Here is a 24,675-nt window from a genome sequence, read left to right on the forward strand (position 1 = left end):
CGGAATTATTCTTCTAGACAGCTTTTTGCTACTGATCTTGGAGCTCTTTGCAGACTGTGCGAAGGAAAAATAGTGTGCTGTTCTCTTCAGTTGTTCAGCACTGCTGTTTTTGATACAATAATCCACCATATTAAACACAATCATCATCTCAACAGTCACATATCTATGTGAGAAATGGAAGTCATATTTTCTTGCTATTCTCAGTTTTGTCCTCAAAGAACAGTTCCAAGATATGAATTAATTATGTTTATGTCTAAGACTTGATAAAATTCATCTTTATCCAATGTAAAGCTAAGTGAACAAATCTATTACATTTCTACAAATTTAATCATAGTCTGATACACAAAAATGCGATGTTGAAGGTTTAGTAAATGAAATATATAATTACAAAATTAGTAAAAATTAGCAAGCAACATAAAAAACAGATGTGCAATTTTTTTCTTATCACAGAAGGAGATAAAATTTATTTATGTATTATAAAAAAAAGTACTACCCTCTGCAGAGTTGCTAAATATAAACCATATCAAGTTTGTAAAACACTAAAGACACATCTACACCATTGGCTTAGACCTAACCCTATCTCTAAATCTAAACTTTAAAGTTTAACTGAAAAGTAAGAAGATTCTCCTGATTTAAAAAAATTAATAAATGATCTGATAAAAAATTATAATCTATTATTAAATATTACTATTAATAACAAAAATATTTGTCACAAGTTTTGTTCCCTCATCTGAGACAATATGTCCAAAGTGTTTGAAAATACTGACACTAGTCAGCTTTTCACCTCAAATACTGATGCCCCTTTTAAAGCCCTGTTAGCCAACCTATTGTCTCAGAGGAGGGAACAAAACTTGAAATTCTGGCCCGAATTGCACAGTCCACAACAGCCCTTTTAAAACTATAGGTCATAATTTTTACTTTACTATAACTTTACTAAAAGAACAATATTCACTACTGTGATATTAACCAAAAAAAAGGAGGGATGGGGTGACATCTGACCTTGCACACATAAACATTGCAATGAAGACTCTTGTTACATGTCAGCTATGTGATGGGGGTGGTTCTGAGGTCCAAGGTTTGAGTTCTCTTTGAGACTTATCTATGTATTACTACAGTTTCTTCACCTTCTTCTCCTTGGGTGCTGCAATAGTCAAAGTAAGAAGTATTTGGGCCTGATATTGATTAGTTTTATACCTACTATTACTTAGTCATAGTAAAAAGTATTTGGACTTAACAGTGTTTAGTTTTGTTTCACTTTCAAATAGAATAGTTACTTATTCAACTTCATTTGTTAAGGTATGAAAGAGTTGAAAAAAACATATAGATCTTTTTTTTTTTTAACGCTTTTGATATAGTGCATAGTTCATGCTTAGAGCATACTTATTTTGCTTTGGTCCAATCTCCTTTTGTTGACTGTTGGGGGAAGGGAACATATGGCAGGTTTCCATGCTGTCTTTGGGCTTTGCTCGAGTCAGGATTCCAAATCAAGCCCCCATGGTAAGTGGTTAAGCCGTAGCCAAGCAGTGTAGGCCCGCCTCTCAGCCACACATTTTGTGAATAAAAATGGGAAAATGGAACCTGCATCTGACAATGTTATTATAGAAACTTTTAGAAAATACTTTTTACTATGACTATGGGTGGCTGCCTGGATGTGCAGAATGCACGCTGGACTGTTGTTTGGACTTGTTGATGGTCCTGGATTCATACCTTGCCCTTCCCTATCATCCTCTGAGATGTTTGGATGAGGAAATAAATTATCTTCAACTTTGAAGGAACATTTGAAAGATGTAAAACATTTTACAAACTATCATTTCTATTTTAAAAATGGCCTAGTTCTTAAATAGGGCACTTGCTAACATTGGATACTGAAGAAGTTGCAGCCTTGAGTTAAAATCACAGTATAGAATGCAATTTTTATTTAGGGCTTCAGGATGTTTCCAACCATGAGTTATGGATACATAACTTCATTTTGGGATAATATTTTTCCTGAACAAAAAATCCTTATTCTATTAATTTTTTACTGTTTGGCTTAAAAGTTTTTAGGATAAGAAGAGCTGCATGCAGAGTCTGAATCTGGGACTGTCAAGTTGACCACCATTTATGAAAGTTAATTTAATTTTTTATTTAACTTACATTGTGATACCATGTAGTGTTAACTTGATTTGAATAGAACTGATGTAGGTCAGTGAGTTCAGCAATAGAAACTTAACCAGCAGAAATAACTGGAATATAATAGCAAAGTTCCCCTTTCAGACCTTGCGATCTATAGTGTCAAGGCTCTTTTTCTTCTCTAATATATAACTATAATGCTAATAACTAAATATACCCCATTCCTGGGCAATACTTTAACGACATATATAACGACAGAATAAAGATTTAGAATGCCAATTCACAGACATATAACATGTTTATTACATACGCTGTATGTACTAGGAGATGGAGCGTTGAGGAGATGGAGGTGTTGATAAGATGGAGGTATTGAGGAGATGGAGGTGTTGATGAGATGGAGGTGTTGAGGAGATGGAGGTGTTGATAAGATGGAGGTATTGAGGAGATGGAGGAGTTGATGAGATGGAGGTGTTGAGGAGATGGAGGTGTTGATAAGATGGAGGTATTGAGGAGATGGAGGTGTTGATGAGATGGAGGTGTTGAGGAGATGGAGGTGTTGATGAAATGGAGTGTTGAGGAGATGGAGTGTTGAGGAGATGGAGGTGTTGAGGAGATGGAGTGTTGAGGAGATGGAGGTATTGAGGACATGGAGTGTTGAGGAGATGGAGGTGTTGAGGAGATGGAGTGTTGAGGAGATGGAGTGTTGAGGAGATGGAGGTGTTGAGGAGATGGAGTGTTGAGGAGATGGAGGTGTTGAGGAGATGGAGTGTTGAGGAGATGGAGGTGTTGAGGAGATGGAGTGTTGAGGAGATGGAGTGTTTTAGGAGATGGAGGTATTGAGGAGATGGAGTGTTTAAGGAAACAGGAAACCTGTTCTATTCTAAAGTCACTAAAAGAAAGCCTTTACATTTATTTTGTTTAGTTTTGTAATTATTTTTACTCTTTTGTTAAAAAAATTTGAACAGAATTTTTTAAAGACTCATTTTGGGAATCAACGGTGAAATTTATTAACCGGCTTATAGGCTAATTGATTCATACTATTTGATATCTATCTCTGCTATGCTGTTTTTTTTATTTACACATTTTATCTTATATTGTTTGAGATCTATCTGTGATCTATATTATCTTGTTTAAGATCTATCTGATCTAATTTGTGATCTATCTTGTTTGAGATCTAAATGATCTAATTTGTGATCTATATTATCTTTTTATGATATCATTATTTCTTATTTGAGATCTCTCTTAGCTTCTGCAAATAGAATTTCAAGAGATGATGATATTTATATTAAACCCTTCTTGCATTTATTTATTCAGTTATTTAGTCAGCTAAGGAGCCTAAAATGTTGGCCTGTTTACAAATATGAGATCTTCCTTGACTACACAAGTACCTTACAGAAGAAGGCTACTCACTTGTGTCTGGATATGTCAGCTGTTTTGGTAATAAATCAAGTGTTGTTTTTCAACTATCTGTAATGTTTGTAGATTCTAAAGTTAGAAAGTGTTGTTTTTTTAATGTCACATTGCCTGTCAATTTTGTTTAGTTTTTATTCTTTTTTTTAATACAGTCCCTATGGCCCTTTTCAAGCATGACAGATATTATTCTAAGCAGCTTTTTCTCTGGGAATTATTCAACCACAGAAGCTGTGAGGGATATCTGAAATCCATTGCTTACTTGTCTAGAAAGACTTACATCCATTGAATGACAAAAGATTAAGTGTACACAACTTTTAGTAGTCACCACATAACACATTTTGATGCTCAGACAATACTGAATGGTTTAGATTTCTTTATACTGAGAGTGTCCAAAAAAGATAAGGTCAAAGGTTAATTGGAGTTTTTTTTTATTGCTGTGATGCTGTTAAATTTCCCTTGTGTTTTTGTTTGAGTTCAAAGACATTATCCATATTATTTGTTTTACAAATGTAGGACAAACAAGTTAATAAACTTTGTCTTTGAATCTGAAATTGTAAAACTAGTAGAGAAAAAAAACAACTTACAGCATTGTTTTTTTTAATTTACCAGGTACTTACTATTCATTTTCTTTGACTGTTTACTTTAAGTTAGAAATTAAATAAAGATTTCTTTGAGCTATATTTATCAATGACCATAGGCATTAAGAGAGTTGACACCTCATTGTACTTTTCAACAAGATAATGTCTTAAAGAAATTAAGAGCTTTTATTGGAATTCTGTGGTTGAATAACATAACATAGGTAAATTAAATCAATCACAGGATTCCATCAAAAATGTTAAATGCTAAAGAAATTTTAAAAGAATAAAGTACAATTTTTGAGATTATATATTCTTTATGTAGAATCTTTTTTAAACAATAGCTACCAGTACAGGTGTTTAGACCTAGGAACAAATGATAACTGGATATGTTTTTATTTGAAACCACTGGCATGTATTTTACTTGTTACTAATAACTTAATTTACTTTTTAATATCTGCATTATCAACTGAAGTTTTTTTTTCAAGAGTCTTTATGAAAATGTTACCACTGAACACTGCTGTATTACTAGACTTTATTCAACTATGTTTTGTTAATGAAATATTGTACAATGCCATATTTTTTGTAGTACATTATTAAGGTTTTTATAGGTATATGTTAAAAACATCTTCTTAGATTTAATCTAGTTACTGCACTGAATAATTTGTTTTAAAAAATTAGATAATTTATATTAAGTTTGTTTTGTTTGTATATATGTAGAATACATTTATCAAATTAAAATACATATTTGCATTTAATTTTTATAGTCATTTTTAGAATTGAGTGTAGATTCATTGTAAATTGAACATTGTTGGTAGTGTCAATTTTATTAAGTTTACATCAAGTATTTAAATATAGTCCTTGGTGTTGATTACATTTTTCATTTTCTAATGGCCAGGCAGTGTTTTATACCATGAATGGTAAGAGGTTTAGAGTATACAACTCTATCAATAATATCATTGACAATAAAATATTCTGATCAAGTTTATATTTTTGGAACAGAATATCCTAATGTGTTAAATGTACATTTTTCATTTTATTTTTAGAATAACAACTGGTATTTAGTTTTATCCCTTTGTATCTTTCTACAGTAGATGCACTGTGATACAAAATAGAAATTTTAAAAGTTATAATAACTTCTAATCGAATTGTCTCCCTTTTAAAATCAAATATCTAAATGAATCATGCTACTTTGATTCTACACAATCTTCTACAAGTAAATGTAATATCAGGACTACCAATGTACATTAGTTTTGAACAAAAAGTTGTAAGTTGTAACTATGAATAAGCTGTGCCTCTTATACATTGAATTGATTAACTCATTTGGATATTTATGTATACCTTGTAATAATTTTTTTTTTAATTGTAACTGGTCTGTGCTAAATATATTTGTTTCCTTCAGTCACAAAGCTGCTATGGATTATCTCATTTCCCAAACATTAGCTATGGATCATCTCATTTCCCAAACATTAGCTATGGATTATCTCATTTCCCAAACATTAGCAATGAATCATCTCATTTTGACCTCGCTGTTGGCCATGTGTTGTGTGTGAACTACGTCACCAGATTGTGCTTGGATGACGTCAGCCATACGAATGGTAAAGACTTACATGACAGTCACATCGGGTTAAAAACATGTTTATACACTTCCGGCGTGTCGACTGTAACAGCTTTCTATGATTTGAACTCATTAACATTTGTTTTTAACTTGACATTGTCTATGAATCGGAATTTGGGTTGTTGTATTGTAGGCTACTACTACTAGGGGGCTTGGTGGCTGAATGGATTATACTCTTGGCTTCCGAACCGAGATTTTTGGGCTCGAATCTCAATGAAAACTTGGTTTTTGAAATTAGGTATTTTTAGGAGTTCACCCAACTCTACTTACAATTAAAGCAAAGAAATGAAAGTAGACCCCTACTAAAATTATTATAATTTCCACGCATACATCAGAGTGCAAAGCTTGCTTTGGTCCAATCTTTAGGCACTTAGAAAACACTTGCGTCAGATCTCGAGTTTACATTGGGATTCGAACTCGCCAAGTTGTTGTTTTTTTGGGCAGTTAAGCGACACATTCCAACATCACAGCATACTAAGTCACCAGAAGTCATTGGGTCATAACGTTTGGTACTGAATAAGTCACCAGAAGTCATTGGGTCATAGCGTTTGGTACTGACTAAGTCACCAGAAGTCATTGGGTCATAGCGTTTGGTACTGAATAAGTCACCAGAAGTCATTGGACCATAACGTTTGGTACTGAATAAGTCACCAGAAGTCATTGGGTCATAACGTTTGGTACTGAATAAGTCACCAGAGGTCATTGGGTTATAACGTTTGGTACTGAATAAGTCACCAGAAGTCATTGGGCCATAACGTTTGGTACTGAATAAGTCACCAGAAGTCATTGGGTCATAACGTTTGGTACTGAATAAGTCACCAGAAGTCATTGAGTCATAACGTTTGGTACTGACTAAGTCACCAGAAGTCATTGGGTCATAACGTTTGGTACTGAATAAGTCACCAGAAGTCATTGGTTTATAACGTTTGGTACTGACTAAGTCACCAGAAGTCATTGGGTCATAACGTTTGGTACTGAATAAGTCACCAGAAGTCATTGGGTCATAACGTTTGGTACTGAATAAGTCACCAGAAGTCATTGGGTCATAACGTTTGGTACTGAATAAGTCACCAGAAGTCATTGGGTCATAACGTTTGGTACTGAATAAGTCACCAGAAGTCATTGGGTCATAACGTTTGGTACTGAATAAGTCACAAGAAGTCATTGGGTCATAACGTTTGGTACTGAATAAGTCACCAGAGGTCATTGGGTCATAACGTTTGGTACTGAATAAGTCACCAGAAGTCATTGGAGCTCAAGAAGCAATAAAAACGTCACTGCAAGGATCAAACATGCCTCAATGACTCTCATAAACGAAACTTTAGATTGGGAAACAAAATTGGACGAAATATTTCCATGTTGTCAACCTTATCTGACTCTTATGAGAAAAATGACATTGAATATGATAAACGAATACAATGATCATTTCTGAGAAGAAAAAAAAATGTGCGCATGCTTGCGGACACAATTTCATTATAATTTTTTACATTGCCAGAACTTCAGTCATAGTCAAAGTTGAAGATGTTCCGGAAACATCACAGAAAGTGTTTATTAAACTAATTAATAGCGATGCATCGATAAATGATTCTTTTCAATGTCAGTTACACAAATCTGTATTCATATTCTGATTTGTCCGTGCAGTGAAATTCTATTTCCAATAAAGTACTGTATTTTTTGAGAAACATAGTTTTTAAGCGTTATTTATCAAGTCTTAGTATAGAAGTTACTATTGAGATGTACCACTCTTGAAAAGACAGTCAAAAGAATTCATAATGATGTGAAACAGAAACAAGCTCAAGCTTCACATGGACTAGATTTATTTAGCCAAAATCTTATTCATATTGTTTCGTGATTATATGGCTCCTTTTGTCTCGAAAGGCAATGGATGCGCCCAAATGAGTCACTGGTTTTGGCTTAATCTTGAGGCGGGTCAGAATCTGGTGTGGCTAATCAAGCCAATTCTAGAACGGCAGACTTTGCCACAATTCGTACATGTGTATGCCTCTGATTCAGGGCTAGCGGACAGGGCAGCTTTCTTTTTTTCCCTCTTGATTAAGCCTGCTTCAATTCTTTTGTTCTCAGCAAGGGTTGTCCCAGCACGCACAGTCTGTCTCCATGCACTCCGGTCTTTGGCTATGTTTTCCTACATACTTTCGCTGATGCCTGTGGCTCTCATGTCTCGCTTGCAGACATCTCTATATGTAAGTCTTGGGCGGCCCTTGGGTCTGACTCCTTTCACAAGCTCAGCATATAAGATATCTTTCGGGATTCTGGCATGCGGGTGACATGTCCGAGCCAGCGTAATCTTTTTTGTGTCAGGAGAGCATACATGCTGTTCATATTGACCAATCTCAAAGCTTCCTGATTGGAGACATGGTCCCTCCAAGAGATGCCCATTATGCGTCTCAGGCAGTGCAAGTGGAAACTATTCAATCTGTGCTCTTGGTACATGTATGTTGACCAGCTTTCACTGCCATAAAGGAGAGTGCTCACAACACAGACGTTGTAGACTAGGATTTTGGTCGCTGTGGTCAATTTACCATTTTCCCAGACGCGCTTGGAGAGTTTTGGCAATGCTGTGGTAGCTTTTCCTATCCTTTTTGTCAGCTCGATGTCTAAGTCTAGGTTACTGACAATTGTTGAACCCAAGTAGGTAAATTCTTGTGCCGACTGTGGTAACATAAGAGGACTATATGAGGGCATGAGAAAAGCCTTTGGACCTCACACCAGCAAGTGTGCTCCGCTCAAGTCAAAAGATGGCTCAATCATCAGCGATCGTGCGCTGCAAATGGAACGATGGGTAGAACACTATGCAGAACTCTACCAGATTGAAAACGCCGTCTCACCAAATGCTGTTTCCAACTTCCCATCACTTCCAGTTTTGACGGAATTAGACGAAACGCCCTCAGTAAAGGAGCTGAGCACAGCCATTGACATGCTTGCACATGGGAAAACACCCGGAGGAGATGGCATTCCTGCTGAAGTCATTCAGGCTGGAAAACATGCCCTAATCAAACCACTCCATGAACTGCTAAGCTTGTGCTGGGAACAATTTAAGGAATGGTCCCCCGGGAATTGAAAGACTCCAACATAGTTACAATTTATAAAAATAAAGGCGACCGCTCTGATTGTAACAATTACAGAGGCATATCACTGCTTAGCATAGTAGGAAAGGCTTTTGCTAGAGTATTACTAAAGCGATTACAAATCCTGGCAGATCGTGTTTATCCAGAGTCGCAGTGTGGCTTTAGGGCAGGTAGATCTACAACAGATATGATTTTCTCTCTGCGGCAGCTACAGGAGAAGAGCAGAGAACAAAAGCAGCCCCGCTTCATAGCATTTATTGATTTGACCAAGGCCTTTGAACTTGTTAGCAGAAGCGGTCTGTTTGCTGTACTAGAGAGAATCGGCTGCCCAAATAAGTTAAGAAAACTAGTGTCAGCTTTTCACGAAAATATGCAGGGCACTGTTCAGTTTGAAAGTTCTTCCTCCAGGCCATTCTCCATTAAGAGGGGTGTAAAACAAGGATGTGTACTGGCCCCTACACTATTTGGCATCTTCTTCTCAGTCGTACTAACCAGTGCTGTTAAATCCCTGGAAGACGGAATATATATCCATAGCAGATCCGATGGAAGGCTCTTTAACCTGGCACGTCTTAAAGCCGAAACGAAAAGGCGTCGTATCTTGATAAGTGAGCTGCTGTTTTCCGATGACGCGGCACTCGTATCTCACTCACAAGGGGTCTACAGAAGCTAGTGAACGCCTTAGCAGCTGCTTGTCAAGAGTTTAGCCTTACTATAAGGAGTTTAGCCTTACTATAAGTCTCTCCAAGACCGAAATCCTGGCACAAGACGTCGCAGAAATACCTATAATACAAATTGGGAACCACACCCTTTCAGTGGTGCAGGAATTTACCTACTTGGGTTCAACAATTGTTTCGAGATTAAACATAAAGCTTTTGCAAAATATACCAAATACTTACATTAGAATTACGATTTTATAGCATTTACAAAAGCAGTTATTTATGCTTAAATGAACGTAAATAAATTTACTGTTTGGGGTCGCCGTGTAGTTGAGAATTGGGGTCGCTGTGCACAAAAGGTTGAGAACCGCTGAGTTAAACAATGCCTTGTATTCAGTCTGACAGATGGTCTTACTATGTATTCAGTCTGGCAGATGGTCTTAATAGTGTGTATTTTGACGTTGTCATTTCCGGTCACTTTGGACTCGCGGACTAGAGACGCGGCCGAAGGCCGTCTACACCGGGAACCTCTGCCATATTTTCCTAGCCTATACAGGCTAACCGTGCTGAACACGCCATTAATGAAACGGGTTCTTGAAGCGGCGCCTGGATTGTTGACAAGGTAGTGGGAGCTCTTTTACAAGGATACTCTCGCCGTATCGCACCCCCTTATAGGCACTTCCACGGGAGACTTGTTTCGCTACCCATTTGGCCTAATCGTTTCCTCCTACGATCATTTCCACCCGGCCGCCACTATGAGACAGAAACTGTTTGGTTATAACAAATGGATACGAGCATGGGCATACTTACTAATCTAGGTCTATAGGCCTATAGGACGCAACAATTTTATTTTTTTAGAAACGTCTGTAATTTATACGTTTTTTTTAAAAGTAGATCTAGATATAAATCAATTCTAAATCTTAGATCTAGGTTCTAATTATGTTACTTTAGTCTAATTGACTCTTTGTTGTGTTTGAACGTCACGTAAACCTTAGTTGTGACCTTGATATTTTTTTTCGTTTGTCATTCAGTCTGTTCGGATCAGTCCGGTTTCTCTCGGTTCAAGCGAGCGCACTCGGTTACTAATGTCGAATGTAACTAACGAACTCTTCTAATGCTGAGTATTTCTTACTAGATCTGGGTAATTTTGGACCCCCCCCCCCCTCTTTTTTTAATTTTTTTTTTTTCTGTCTTCGTTTCGTCTAAATAAAAAAAAAGTTTGAATAATTATATTTTATATCTCCTAATGATAGTATTTTCTGAAAAAAAAAGGAAATCTTGCAGTTGTATTTAAATAAAATACTTTATTAAAAACTCACATTTACCATCTACATTATGTTACCAGACCGCTGCAAAGGAGGACAGAAAGGAGGACAAAACATATTATTACAAAGGAGGACAAAAAACAGAACAGAACCAAATAAAACGAAATGAATTTTTAAACCCTTAAAACTAGACTAACAATTTATTATAATTGATGGAATATTGTAGCCAATTACTACTACAATAATTAAGTATGATATTTCGCAATAATTTCGCACACTATTTGACAACATAATATTTAGCTTATTATCATTTGGTATGGGGTGTGATGGCCAAGTGGTAAACCTATAATAGGCCTATATATAGCCTAGAGGTCTTATATTCGAATGTCGAGGAAGACTGGAATTTTGGATTTCGGGATTTTAGGGCACCTTTATATAGCATGAGTCCACCCAGCTTATATATACATAATGGGTATACCTGACATTAGTTGGGGAAACGCAAATTTAAGTTAGTTGTGCTGGCCACATGATACTCTCGTTAACCATTGGCCACAGAAATAGATGAGCTTTACATCATCTGCCCTATATAGATCACAAGGTCTAAATTTAAAGGATTGCTTTACTTTTCTTATCCTTCATGCATGCATACGCGTGAAAAGTTTCCTGTACTTTGTGAAATGTACATTGAGTAGGCCTAATAAATGGACAGCCCATTATCGCCCACGATACACGAAAGTTAAAAATGCTTTTCTTAATGAAAATTCACAGATCCTGAGAGCTCTGCGAGAAAAAAGTTTTACATTAAAATAAGGTTTTTCTTTGTGCGTTCTATGTTAGGTAATATTAGGACAAAATTAAAAACAACAACCTGGGTATGTTCATTTTGGGGGACTAAAAAAACCCAGATTCTTCGTTTCCGTAGAAGCCTGTTGGACGCAGTTAATCTTCGTTTCCTGATTCCTTTCGGCTTTCTGAAATCTTTACAATAGATCTAGATCTAAAAAGATGGCGAATGTTTGTTTTGTTTTGGGTTTGATTTCTTCGGCATTGAGCCTGATATGTGTCTTGGTTGCCATGGCCAGTTCTCAATGGCTTCAAATAAGAATACATTCGTTTGAATCTGACGTTGGATTAATGAGACACTGTGAACCTAGAAATTCTTATTGTGGTGAAATGGAAAAACTTGATGCCCTTGTTGACATTCACTATGCAGGTCTGTAGTTAAAGTCAAAGTGTAACACTGTACTATTTACTATCACAGTGTAACACTTGCCACTCTATCATGACTCTTGCCAGTCTTGCTTAACATTTTACAGTGTGACTTAACTTAATAACTGGTCTTTCTTTGTCACTTTCTTTGTTACTTGTTAGTCCAAGACTTGTTACTTAATAACATTTAACATACAAAGTTAACATACCCAATGATGATGGCCTATCTATCTACTATAATAATGATAATAATCTAGAGGAGGCTGTTATATAAGGGACATCCCATCCAATTCTCCTTCAGTGAATGCATCGCTTTTTTTGTTTGTAATTCATTTGTTTTTATGTTTGGAGCTAAAAACAACGTTTTGGGGCTGCACATATTCCGGTATTTTTGTTCTGCTTTTCCAAGCAGATGGCAGGCAGTTTTTTAGATTCTCTGTAACCATATATGTCAAGCTATTGTTTTAACCTCCCCCGGCAATTCACACGAGACTCATATAAAGGATGAGGGCTATATTATGTCTTTTATGAGCCTGTTTGATGGGCTGATGGGCATATCAAAATAAGCTTCCAAACATCTTTAGAAAGACATTCCAATCACATTTATACTGTTAGATGTTAAATAAAATTAAAAAAGGAGGTGTCTTAATGAATAATAATGAATTTTACACATTCTCCTTTATTACACATGGCAAAATCGTTATAAGAAACATTATTGGGATTAATAAATCTATGATTTTTTCAATGAATAAACATGACCTAGATCGAGATATCTAGAATATATAATTTATGAATGAAAGAAAAAGTGTGGGCTGCTAATTTGAAGCTGCAGATATCAAGCCATTGCAGTTGATCACACCAGGTGAGCTGGTGGTGAGGAGAGGTTTACACTAAGTGTGTAGTGTCACAACCTATCAAACAGGCAGTGTAGGGAAGGGGGAGAGAGTCATGAAAATAATTATAAGCATCTATGAGAGGGAGAGGGTGTTAAGGTGTAACTAAACAAACATCCAAATTATGAAAACAAGAAGAGGATTCATAGATGGGAATTAAGAGAGAGAGAGAATACATGTAGCCTAGTTGAAAATATCACGTTCATTAAATTATAATATATATATATATATATATATATATATACATATAATTAATTTATAGATCTATAATCTATATAGATTTATTTCTGTCTGCTTCTACAAATAGATGAGTATAGGTATATAAATAAAGTATAAATTATATATATATATATATATATATATAGAGAGAGAGAGAGAGAGAGGCAATAGACTATAAATACATATATATTGCAGAAGTGAATCTACTTCTTTTAGTACAATCTAAATAATTTTTAATTAACACAGATATAATTTATTAGCAATTACATAGTGGTGTTCATTGACGGTGATATAGACTATAAATACATATATATTGCAGAAGTGAATCTACTTCTTTTAGTACAATCTAAATAATTTTTAATTAACACAGAGATATAATTTATTAGCAATTACATAGTGGTGTTCATTGACGGTGCTCAGTGTCCAATGAAAGGGAAAGCACAAAAACTGCATTCAGTATAGGATTATGAAGTGACCCAATTTATTATCAAAATAAAATCTTGACTATGAGTGGTAATTCAAAGGAACACAGCTATTTTTATTGTCCTTTAGTTGAAGAATAAGAATCTGTTTTCATTTTTTTGTAAGTTAAACCTTCACCAAAAAAAAAAAAAATTTGACCTAGTTCCCGAAAGTCAGTGTTCATATATAAGAATCTACTATAGTGGATAAGCGAATAATGGAGTTTAAATTTAATTTTTAAAGGTTTACTAGATAGATCTATGCTAGAGAAATGTATTTATTCTGGACATATGATAACATGAATCCGTAAATCCGTACAACTCGCTCTTTTTGTGGTCATTACATCTTTATTTTGATATTTAATATGAAACTTGCATGCTGTATAATGTGAGTGTCCATTTTGCAATGATTCTGACCCCTTATCCTTCCATTTAGCTATCTTTTTATGTATGAAAAAAAGAATTTCAAATTTGTAAGTCAGGTGGGTTTTTTTTTTCCTATGTTACCAGTATGACTTTACCTCTTCCTAGGGTTAAGACTATATTTTTTGGTTAGCTAAGTCTATATATATATATATACTAATGAGTCCGCCAATATTTATTCTGTTTTTGGAGCTGATTTATTTGATTCATAAGCTAAGTTGTTTGATTCCATACAAACAAAAATTAATAGGGTATTTGTATTAAATTACTAGGGACTAGGAAGTGCTAGAAGTTGCACTAAATTACTAGGGACTAGGAAATGCTAGAAGTTGCACCTGGTGACACTCATCACAAGACCAGGCAACAGGAACACCAAAGAAAGTTATATGTACTGTGACTTTCTAGATTTAATAAGAATATATTGTACTTATTGATTTAGCACATCTCCATACATGTTTAGCTTTCTCATTGCTCTATGGTCCAATAAACTATTTATAAAACTTTTGAGGACATATAGGGTAAGGGATATTGGGGAGCTTTCCATGCTGCCTTTAGATGCTCAGCAAACACAACTCAGATTGTATTATATTCAAACAAAAAAATCTATTCAAATTAAAGCTATTCCAAGCAGCCTATACTGCCACAAGACCAGGCAACAGGAACACCACACCACTTTTACTAATATCAGTAATTTACATTGCTATGGGTGGTGGAAGTATTAAGTAATTATTTATTATTATAATTTATATAGAATTACTATTTATAATATTTTATTTACTAATCTTGACAAAGTGTTTCTGCAACATATTTTTACTATTAAAAATTCTATTTTGTATCCATCATACATATATATAAATAAATATTTTTATAGCACATAAAAAATGTGTTGTTTTTTAAAGGTATTGGTATGACTAAGATATATACTGTAATATACTAAATTAATGCTCATGATTACACATTTCAGCTTGGTTCAGATCAATTCAGGCATTGTATCTTCTGCATTGTCTTGGGATGCTTTTCTCCACTGTGATGTACATCCTGTATGCTATCCGTTTCTTGGAATCAAAGGGCAGTTTCAGAGTGCTTACAGCATTTAATTTTCTAGCTTGTAAGTTGTAATTTTTTTTAACATCCGTGCAGTCATTATATTGAAAACATTTATATTGAATTTTTTTAAAGGAATTTAATTTTTTATTGGTATCTTATGGACATCTTGTAGTTTAAATGAATCCTGTAAAATTTGATAAACCAAGGGTTGACTGTGATTGATTTTCCATTAAAATCATAAACTCGGGTTTTTAAGAGGAAAAAAAATGTGTCTGTTACGATTTCATATTGGATGAGACTCTTTAGACATGTAAACGACAAATCACGGTTTATAAATACTTTAATCTTTATTAACACTGAAAACACTTTCTTGTTCATAGTCCTCCATTTCGGTTCTTCTCCCCTTTCAACACGCAATCGCACCATTTCACATTCACACTAAGATGCGCACGTAACACCCCCCCTGTTTAACAAGTTCGATGCACATCGAACGTCCAAAATACAAATCACTGAATATATTATCAGACTATTCCAAGTTAAAACAAATCGGTAACATATAAAAACTATAATGTAATAATTACACAAAATCAAACACAATGTCATGTTAATACCAATACAATTCCAACATGAAATAACAATTATATTCATCACAATAATAACTGTTATTATGAGCAATTGAAACCACTTCTGTTAACATATATCTATAAGTAATCATATTTCTATTAATACAACTCCCCACTCATAATTTTATGCCTGTACAAACACCATCATTCCAGTCGCAATCAAATAGTTAACAAACAAGGTCTATCTTGCTCCATGTATATTGTAGCCTCAACAACATGACCCAGTTTATAACTAACAACACTCCTCATAGGCTACCATAGCTTTAATCCAATGCTATTTACGTCTTAGTATCATCAGGCCTATATAATAATTCCAGTCTTGACGTTTCTTTTTATGTATTTCTACCACATCATTTCGATAATTTTCTTACAAATGTAATTTTAATAGAATAATTATAATCCAACCGAACCACACATAATTAAATACATTGTGCAACATCTACGTATCTACTTTCCAGTATTTATACTCTTTTACATTTCCTATGTAGCCTTTACAAACTTCTATAATGTAGTATCCTTAACCTATATGTATATGTAACAACAATATTTACTTCATTACACATATATTTATTCATTGTAGAATAGAACAATAATTAGTGTCCATCAGTCCTACCTTTTCTAATCATATCTATATAATTCTAACATTATTGACATGCCATCCTTTCCGCTTCCCTCCTTTGCAATGATGTCCCATTGTGATCCTACTACCGAATGATCTAGCTGTACTGTTTTCTAGGCTGCTAATATCCCTCTCTTTTCTCGTATACGCCTCTCCACTATTGTACCTTGATTCCTTAATTCTAATTAACTGTTGACACTGTCTTCTAATATGCCCCCTTCTCCCACAATTAAAGCATAAGATGTATGGACTTGTACGTCTATATGTGGGTTTAAATCGCTTTCCCTGTACCACTGATTGCCTTACTTTACTTTGATTTGGACCCATTCCTATTGCATTGCTTTCTACCTTATCTGTTAATTCTTTCTTCTCGTGCTCTCTGCTACCCATGTCATCTGATGTATGAGATCTTATGTCTTCTTCCACATCCCCATTTCTACCTCGCGTAAACTTTATCCCATAATATTTCTTCCAATTCTCAATCTCCCTTACTGAACATATTTTCACCCCATGAATATTCCCAATAATTAAATCTATCTCACCCTGATCTACAACACAAGCTTCCACTGTCCCCTTAAAATACGGTGTGTCTATACTAACTTTAGCAATCGGTAATTGTACAATATTCCCATTAAACATAACACACTTCCTAGATTCGCCTGTATATTCATGGTCTTCCACTAAATCCTTATTCACTCCAATAATAGTGCTCCCTGTATCCCTGATGGTCTTGGCTGCCTTGTTCCCTACGAATGTCTGAAAAATCTCCAATGTTCCAGTATCAGATGACAATGATAAGCCTTGCTCTATTCTACCTTTCTCCCAGTCCTTTCTTTCCTGTCTGTTTCCTTGATATCTTCCGTTGCGGCTATCATTTTGTCTTTCATATGTACCACTTCTATACTGTCTATCCTGTGTCTCTCTTGTTCTGTGAGAGTTATTCAGTGTCTCACATGTTCTGTTAAAGGCAACTATTTCTTCTATATCACTGCCTCTAGATAATTTCTTCTCGGGATGAGCCACTTTATAAGCCCTTATCAGTCTTACTATGTCTTCTATGGATTTCGGTTTCCTCTCCAACAGAAATATTTTTAATTCCTCCTGACACTCGTACATCACTTTGTCCAGCATGAGAAATGTCTTAAGACTGTCAAAGGTTTTTTCTACCTCAGCAGTTTCTATCCAGTTATCGAAATGGCTGCTCATTTTGTCCAGGAAGGTCTGCGGGTCATCCTCTGGTTCTATCTCACAATTAACAAACTGTTGGCGATAGAAAGCTTCTGTTTTCCAGAAAGTTCGAAGTAGTTGTTCTTTCACAATGCTGTAGTTACCCTGGTTCATACATATTTTTGAGGGCACCTCCGCTGTAAATGATCTCGACAATAAGAATGTCCATTTGTCTTCAGGGTATTCCAATTCTCTCATTTCTATTTCGAACTTCTTCAAAAAAATGTCTATGTCCATTTTGTCTTCGTTGAATATCAAACCTTTATATTTTGCCAGTTTATTCCCTGTAGAGTCACTCTTTCTTTTATCATTCTCTTTTCCTTGGTCTGTTTTTAACCTTTTCTCTGCTGTCTCTTTTTCAAACGCTAATCTTTCTCTTTCAATGGCGACTAATTCGTTTTTCTTCTCCTTTTCAATGGCTATCTTTTCCCTTTCTCTTTTGTCCTCCTTGTCTAATCTTTCCTTTTCTTTTTCTCTTTCTCTTTTGTCCTCCATGTCTAATCTCTCCTTTTCTTTTTCTCTTTCCATCGCTAATCTCTCCTTTTCTTTTTCTCTTTCCATCGCTAATCTCTCCTTTTCTTTTTCTCTTTCCATTGCTAATCTCTCCCTCTCCATCAACCTTTCTTGTACGTACTTTCTTAGTTCTGCCCCTTCCAGCTCCAACAACCTTCCCTCTTCTTTCAACGCTGCTACCTCAGCCTTGTCCGCCATTTTCTATTAATATTAATCAAATTGAATAGTATCCTGTCACTAGATCTAGACTATATAATATGATATCTCTACTGTCTGTTGACAGGAGATCAACTGTGTATAAAGGACTACGTAGGTTTTACCTTTGCGTTGGGCGCCACTTGTTACGTTTTCATATTGGATGAGACTCTTTAGACATGTAAACGACAAATCACGGTTTATAAATACTTTAATCTTTATTAACACTGAAAACACTTTCTTGTTCATAGTCCTCCATTTGGGTTCTTCTCCCCTTTCAACACGCAATCGCACCATTTCACATTCACACTAAGATGCGCACGTAACAGTGTCGTTTTTTTTTTTTAAGTACCCCTCCTTTAGTAAATTCAGTTATTAAACAAGAAAAACTACATAGGATATAGATTTAGACATCACATCCCTATCAGCTGGGTTTTTACTAGGTAGTAATTTTATTTGCTGGTACATCATGACTTGGGGAAAAAAAAAAGATAATCAGTGGCATAGTCATAATGCAATCCAGTAATCTCACTCATTCTTCTGAAATATCTCCTCTCTCTTCAGCATAAGAGTTAAGAGTAAGTATTTTTTTGGTAAGGAAAATCTTTTATCATATAAAATGTGAATAAAATTAAAATGAGATCAATCAGTAGAGTAAAAAATATATAATAATAAGCTTACTCTAATCAGTCATCATGTCTTATTTACATATTGCTGTTTCTTGTTTGTTCAAAATTAATGCTAATTTAATATCCGGTTGTTGTTTTATATGTATATGTTCATTTTGTATTTTAGATTTTTTAATGTGAAAAGAATCACTATGAATTAAATATTTAAAAACTGGAAACATTCTATAAACAAAATATGGTAATTGTCTAAGCATTCTAAAAAACATCAGACTATATTTTATTTGACAGTGGCTGCAGGTGTTTACTCAGTGACCATGTTTGGTATGAATCACAGAGCCTACTTCAGTATCCCAGCAGGTGCTCCAGAGGAGAGCGCATTGTTGGGTTATGGCTTCTACATGGCCATCACAGGTTGCTGCATTTCTTTACTGGCTATGCTGTTTTCAGCCATGGAAGCCAGCCATGCTGTGGATTTACTGCAAAATATGCAGAATCGCTTAACAGTTTGGACCACCCCATACACCCTTTTTGTTGACCAAGAAGCTTAAAGGATATATGCTATCCAGATCTTTTGTTTTATGTGAATGGTAATAGACAATAGTTAGTAATATGCCTGATAATATTTTTGGGTATTTTCTTGCATAGAGTAGAGGTAGCAAAATTGTAGATGTAAACTGTGCAGGACTATGCATTAATTTAGGATAATGCATACTACATATTCCATGTGGATTTACAATGAGTGGAGTGGTTTTCTTAACATTTTCTTTTATAGATAGAAATAAATGGACTAGATTTTCTAAGTACTTTGAAGGTTTTCTGTCATCTTTTGAACAAGGGATAGTTTTTAATCTACTTTCTAAGTTGCACTTTGATCAGATACCAGTAGTCTCTTAGTAAAAATTAACATGCATAATAGATATATAGATATACTAAATATAGCCAAACCAAAAAAAGTGAATTTTTAAAAATGATATTATATATACATGCTTTATCTAAGAAAAGACTTAAGTATGTATACACTTTATTGTAAATATTACATTTGTTGTTTTTTTTTTTATAACACACACTTGTTTCATAAGCCTTAGGTCCTTACTGAAAAAAAAAATTGTTAGATTTTATTTGGCTTTTGGTTAGTTATTAAAGTGTCATTACAATTACAAGTTAAAATATTATATTGTTTATTCAAAAATATACCCATTTGATACAACAAAAAATAATACAAAAATTTACTTTCCAAAGCCCTATCCTACAATTCTGATTTTGACTGATAGAACTATTCTTATACCTATCAATATTATTACAAAAATATCTGTTGCTTTTTAATGCAAATGCCAATAAAAATGGAAAAATAGAAGTCTTTTTTTTTTCAATGGAAGAACTGTATGACCAATGAAAAAAAAAAGTCATACATTAAAAATTTATATAGTTTTCCAAAAAAAAAATGAGTAAAGATTAGCATTTGAAATGCGAAGTTCAAGATCCTAACAAAAGCTCTAGGCCTCATGTTGAATTTTTACCTGCTTATTTTATGGTAGAATAGGGAAGGATTGATTTTAGACTTTCACATTGCCCTACTTTAGTGAATAGAAATGTTGACCACACAAGAGAAATCACAGTTGTCACCTTTTTTAATTTTAATTTGAGAAGAGTTATGTATTTGCTTTATTTTTTTTTATTTCCTTGAAAAAAAAAGATGAGTTATATGTTGCTTACAACATGACTTAGATGGTACATAGACAAAAGAAGAAAACTAGTTTTTTTTCTAAATTAAAAAATTTGTTTCAGTGATAACTGCATTTTTTTTTGTGTGGTCTTCAGAGGTATTTTGTCAATATCAAATAGCAATCAGTTGTTAATATCCTAACTTTCAACTTCAAATGATATATTTCAATCTGAATCAGATTATTAGTTGTACTTTTTCATTAAGCTCAATAATTAAATCTTTTTCACATCATTTATATATATATATAAAACTGCTGCCAATGTCATTGTACTTTTTTTTTGTTACCAATTTGTTCATGTATAAAGTGACATTTAAAAGTTTTTTTGTTTTTTTTTAAACGTTTCATCTAATCCTATTTTGTTTTGTTTTTTCTATTTCTAAAATCTTTTTAAGTTTATTTTGTCATTGTTTGTTTTTTCATAAACAAATCTTTGCCTTTATAAATATGGCAATTTATTAATCAAATTTAATCAGATTTTTAAAATAAAATATTCTTGTATAGTAACTGCTCAACATATAATCATATAATTTTTTTTTTTACTTGGCAGTGAACGATTTAAAAAAAAAATATTTTTTTGTTAGTAACAGTGGTTGTGTATTTCACATGTGAAATTTTTCAAACTAAAAAAAAATTAAATCTGTGTTTTTTCTTTGCTACCAAAAAAAATTTTGTTGTTAAAATTCTTTCACAATTTAATATGCACATTCAAATCAGATTGATGAAAATATAGGCAGGCCTATATTACATTTCATCATCATGTATAGAAAAAAAAGATTGTAAAAAAAAGATTGTTTTTCAGATTTATATGGAGTTGTTAAATATAGATATTTAAATTAAATCTAGAAATTTAAGTCAGTGATTGGAATGAACTTTAAAAATTGTTAATGTCATTATTTACTTATCTCTTGCATAATCAGTTTGAAAATTTTGCATTCATGTGTTTGATTTACACATTTATTGTTACTCTCATATCTATACAAGTTTTCTTCCCTTCTTTTTTTTTTTTTTTTGGTGTGTTTCATACTGTAGGCATAGTATCAATCTCACTACGTCGCATGTATTATTTTAACACTGCACCAGCATTGTAGGACCTTAGAGACCAAAATGTACAAGTTTTGTACACTTCTCACAAGAAAAAAAGAAAGAGACAAGCTAAGTTCCTCAAACTGTACATAGTGGTGAGGGCTGAAAGACAAGTGTTAAAAAACTAATATTTATATTATAGTTAGGGCTCCCCAGAAGTTACATAGTTGTCTAAAAGCCAATCATTTTTTTATATTTAGGACATTTTCACAAATTAAAGCTTTAATTGTAAGATGACCTGATTGTAGCAATTCAAACCTTTAAAATAATTTATAATGCTAACTGATGGAACTTGTGTATAGCTGAGCATAATATATTTATATACATATATATGCATTCATTGTTATGCTATTGATGAACAGAGAGGCACTTCAGTATATTGGTTAAAACTTATAGCCATCATTAAAACTTAATGGTGGAGGGTACTGTAAAGAAAGACCTATCTTTGTCATCAGTTGGTTAGATTTATCGAGTCTCAATTTTATGAATAATTATTTAATTGCTATTGAAATTTATTTAAAATTTTCCACCAGAATGACATTTTTACGTAGTAAATTGTTTTAAAAAAGCGTGTAGGTATATAATAATGACATATATCTATATATATATTTTTTTAATATACATTTTTCTTTCACTTTAAGGTCATTACTTTTAAAAAGTAATTTTGCTTACAAGTGCCTGATAATAAATAGGCAGTTTTTAGTTGTTCTATAGTTAGGACTGAATCACTTGATTTTAGCAGCAAAGGTATTTAGAACCCATGGTTCACAAAATGGATAATTCTTTACATTGCCATCACCATTGTTCTTGCCCTATGTAGACACAGTTTTGTCAATACTGCACAAGAACTCTATGTTAGTTTGATGAATAAACAGCTGTTTTTACAACTATAACAATGTACAACGATAACACTAGTCTGTGATGATAACAACATTAAGTTTCCATGGTTACAAAGTTTTTGCAGCTTTCCTTCACATCTTTTTGCATTGATCTGAAACTTGTCCATGTACTTTGTATGTTGTAAATCCCTTTGCTTTATTCACAGCAAAAGTTTTACCCCTAAAGAAATTTCACATAAATAGCATTTGCATTTATTTTAAGCTGCACAGCTATGCATAGCTTAATAATGGCACAATTCATAGCTGTGCTTTATCTGGTGATGTTCATTCAATTCGGAACATAAGCTATGTTTGGATTGTCTGGATTATTCTTCAAAGATGTTTCGGTTTTGTTTTTATAGAATCACAATAATGTAAGGATTTTAAACCTCCTGTTATTATTCACTACCAGTGTTGAAATCAAAGTTCACATTAAAGAATTGAGAGGTTAGCACCATACACCATTATCTTTAGCACCATACACCATTATCTTTAGCACCATACACCATTATCTGTCTCGACCAATTCAAAACTTGTTATGGCAACTGATTTTTTTTTGTTAATTTTTATTTTAAATGTTTTCCATCATTTGTCCCTAAGGTTCTGTCTAGATTTCATAATTTTTGAAGAACATCTGTAAATTATATAAGATTGAAAGCATATCACTGTCTATAATCTCCCCAGGCATAAGTAGGATATTTGAGTTAACAGTTATCTGCAGGCTATTTGTTGATTGGAAAATGTAATCTCAAATGTTATTATGTAATTTTGTTTTTAAAGATTTAAAAAAAAAATTCATAAGCTTAAATTATCTAAGCTTACATTTTAATGTTTTGTAATATTCTTCATAAAATTATCTGTTTTCCAGTCAAATTTTTGTTCTCTGTAAATAAATCATTGTCATTAACAATGTATCAATACATTTTTCAGCAGACTAAATGTAGGTTGTGGCATAATTAAAAATACAGGTTGATTGGGGTTCAAAGTGTTATTATAATCATTTGAGAGTTTCACCAGCTCTAATATATAGATGGCAGTATCTACATTATGTCTGCCTCACACCTAAAAAATCATTGGACAAGTGGTCATTTAAGAAAGCATGGGTGACAAGTCATTAAGCTGCTTAAACTCAATAGACTTCAGCTTATACATCAATTGCAGACCACATCCTAACTAATTCTTTTAGACCTTTGATCACTTTGGAAAACTTTGGTTGGTACTTTGTTGCTATACTGACCATACACGTACCCAATAAATCATGATACCTTAACTTTTGCCAAGTAAACCTTACTAACATTTCCTATTCAGTAATACTTCCCTGATGTAAGTTCATGGTCTGCTTTTATTAAAACAGAATACTTACAACGCCAATGCACTTGACTATATTAGTATCACTGATAAGCTCTTTTAAACAATCATTTCACATGTAGTTTTCATTGTGCATTGTATGTCTAGTTTTGGTCGGTACATTTTTCTTATTACATTTGTAACAGTTGAAACCTGTTTGTGTCCAATGGAATTGTGGTCATTTGTTTCTTTCAAGTTTATTGTGAACGTGAACAACATTGTGGTAATCTCTAAATCTTTAGAAAAAGAACATTCCAGGCATTGTGATATTCAAATTTGTTTCAACCAATGAAAATCAGATGAAATCTTTTTTTCCTTAATTTTTTCTAAAGTTTTTTTGGCTGCATTTATTTTTGTGTTTTATAAGGTCAGTTTTGTTTTTGTATATATAATAAAACAAAAAAAATGTAATGTACCATTTGCATAATAGAAATTAGAAATGTTTTAAACTCTTTCTCTGTGTGTGTGTGTTTGTTTTCTTTAAATTTCATTTATAGATCTAATATGATAAGTTTTAGTAACCTGAGGCAAATGTGTTTTGTAATTGTGCATTTTATACAAATTTCTCTATAAAAAACATTTCATGTTGAATACATGAAACACAAAGAAAATTTCATTAACAAACAGCCACAGTGAAAAAGAGGAAAGTACTGAAGATAAAACAAAAAAAGCTTAACAGAATAAATATTTGTGATGGACACCATCATTGCATTTATTTTAATGATTTGTTTAATATTTATAACAGAACCCTCATATTGTAGGGAACCAAATGTGAAAAGAAATTATAATCATTTAATAATTTTTTTTTCTTTGTTAAAAAAAATATATAAATGACTAGTAATAAAGATCAAATCAGACGCCAT

The 24,675-nt window shown here is 33.4% G+C and overlaps 2 protein-coding genes across 2 annotated transcripts; one reads left to right on the top strand and one right to left on the bottom strand.

Moving 5' to 3' along the window:
* Window positions 1-6,085: 6,085 nt before the first annotated feature.
* Window positions 6,086-6,964, bottom strand: LOC129923743 (SUMO-interacting motif-containing protein 1-like). The gene has a single exon (XM_056016253.1). The coding sequence runs from the start codon at window positions 6,962-6,964 to the stop codon at window positions 6,086-6,088; it is 879 nt and encodes a 292-aa protein (XP_055872228.1).
* Window positions 6,965-11,640: 4,676 nt separating this feature from the next.
* LOC106071473 (uncharacterized) lies at window positions 11,641-24,266 on the top strand. The gene is made up of 3 exons (XM_056015354.1): window positions 11,641-11,935; window positions 14,892-15,035; window positions 19,069-24,266. The coding sequence occupies exons 1-3, from the start codon at window positions 11,728-11,730 to the stop codon at window positions 19,326-19,328; spliced, it is 612 nt and encodes a 203-aa protein (XP_055871329.1). The 5' UTR covers window positions 11,641-11,727; the 3' UTR covers window positions 19,329-24,266.
* The last annotated feature ends 409 nt before the right edge of the window (window positions 24,267-24,675 follow it).

This window comes from Biomphalaria glabrata, chromosome 17, assembly GCF_947242115.1.
Source record: "Biomphalaria glabrata chromosome 17, xgBioGlab47.1, whole genome shotgun sequence".
Lineage (NCBI taxonomy): Eukaryota > Metazoa > Mollusca > Gastropoda > Planorbidae > Biomphalaria > Biomphalaria glabrata.

Excerpts from the sequence above, each read along its gene's own strand:
- LOC129923743 (XM_056016253.1), bottom strand. The coding sequence starts at position 6,964 with ATGACTTCTGGTGACTTATTCAGTACCAAACGTTATGACCCAATGACC.
- LOC106071473 (XM_056015354.1), top strand. The coding sequence starts at position 11,728 with ATGGCGAATGTTTGTTTTGTTTTGGGTTTGATTTCTTCGGCATTGAGC. Across the intron at positions 11,936-14,891 it reads TGTTGACATTCACTATGCAG|CTTGGTTCAGATCAATTCAG; the intron begins GTCTGTAGTTAA and ends TACACATTTCAG. Across the intron at positions 15,036-19,068 it reads AGCATTTAATTTTCTAGCTT|TGGCTGCAGGTGTTTACTCA; the intron begins GTAAGTTGTAAT and ends TTTATTTGACAG.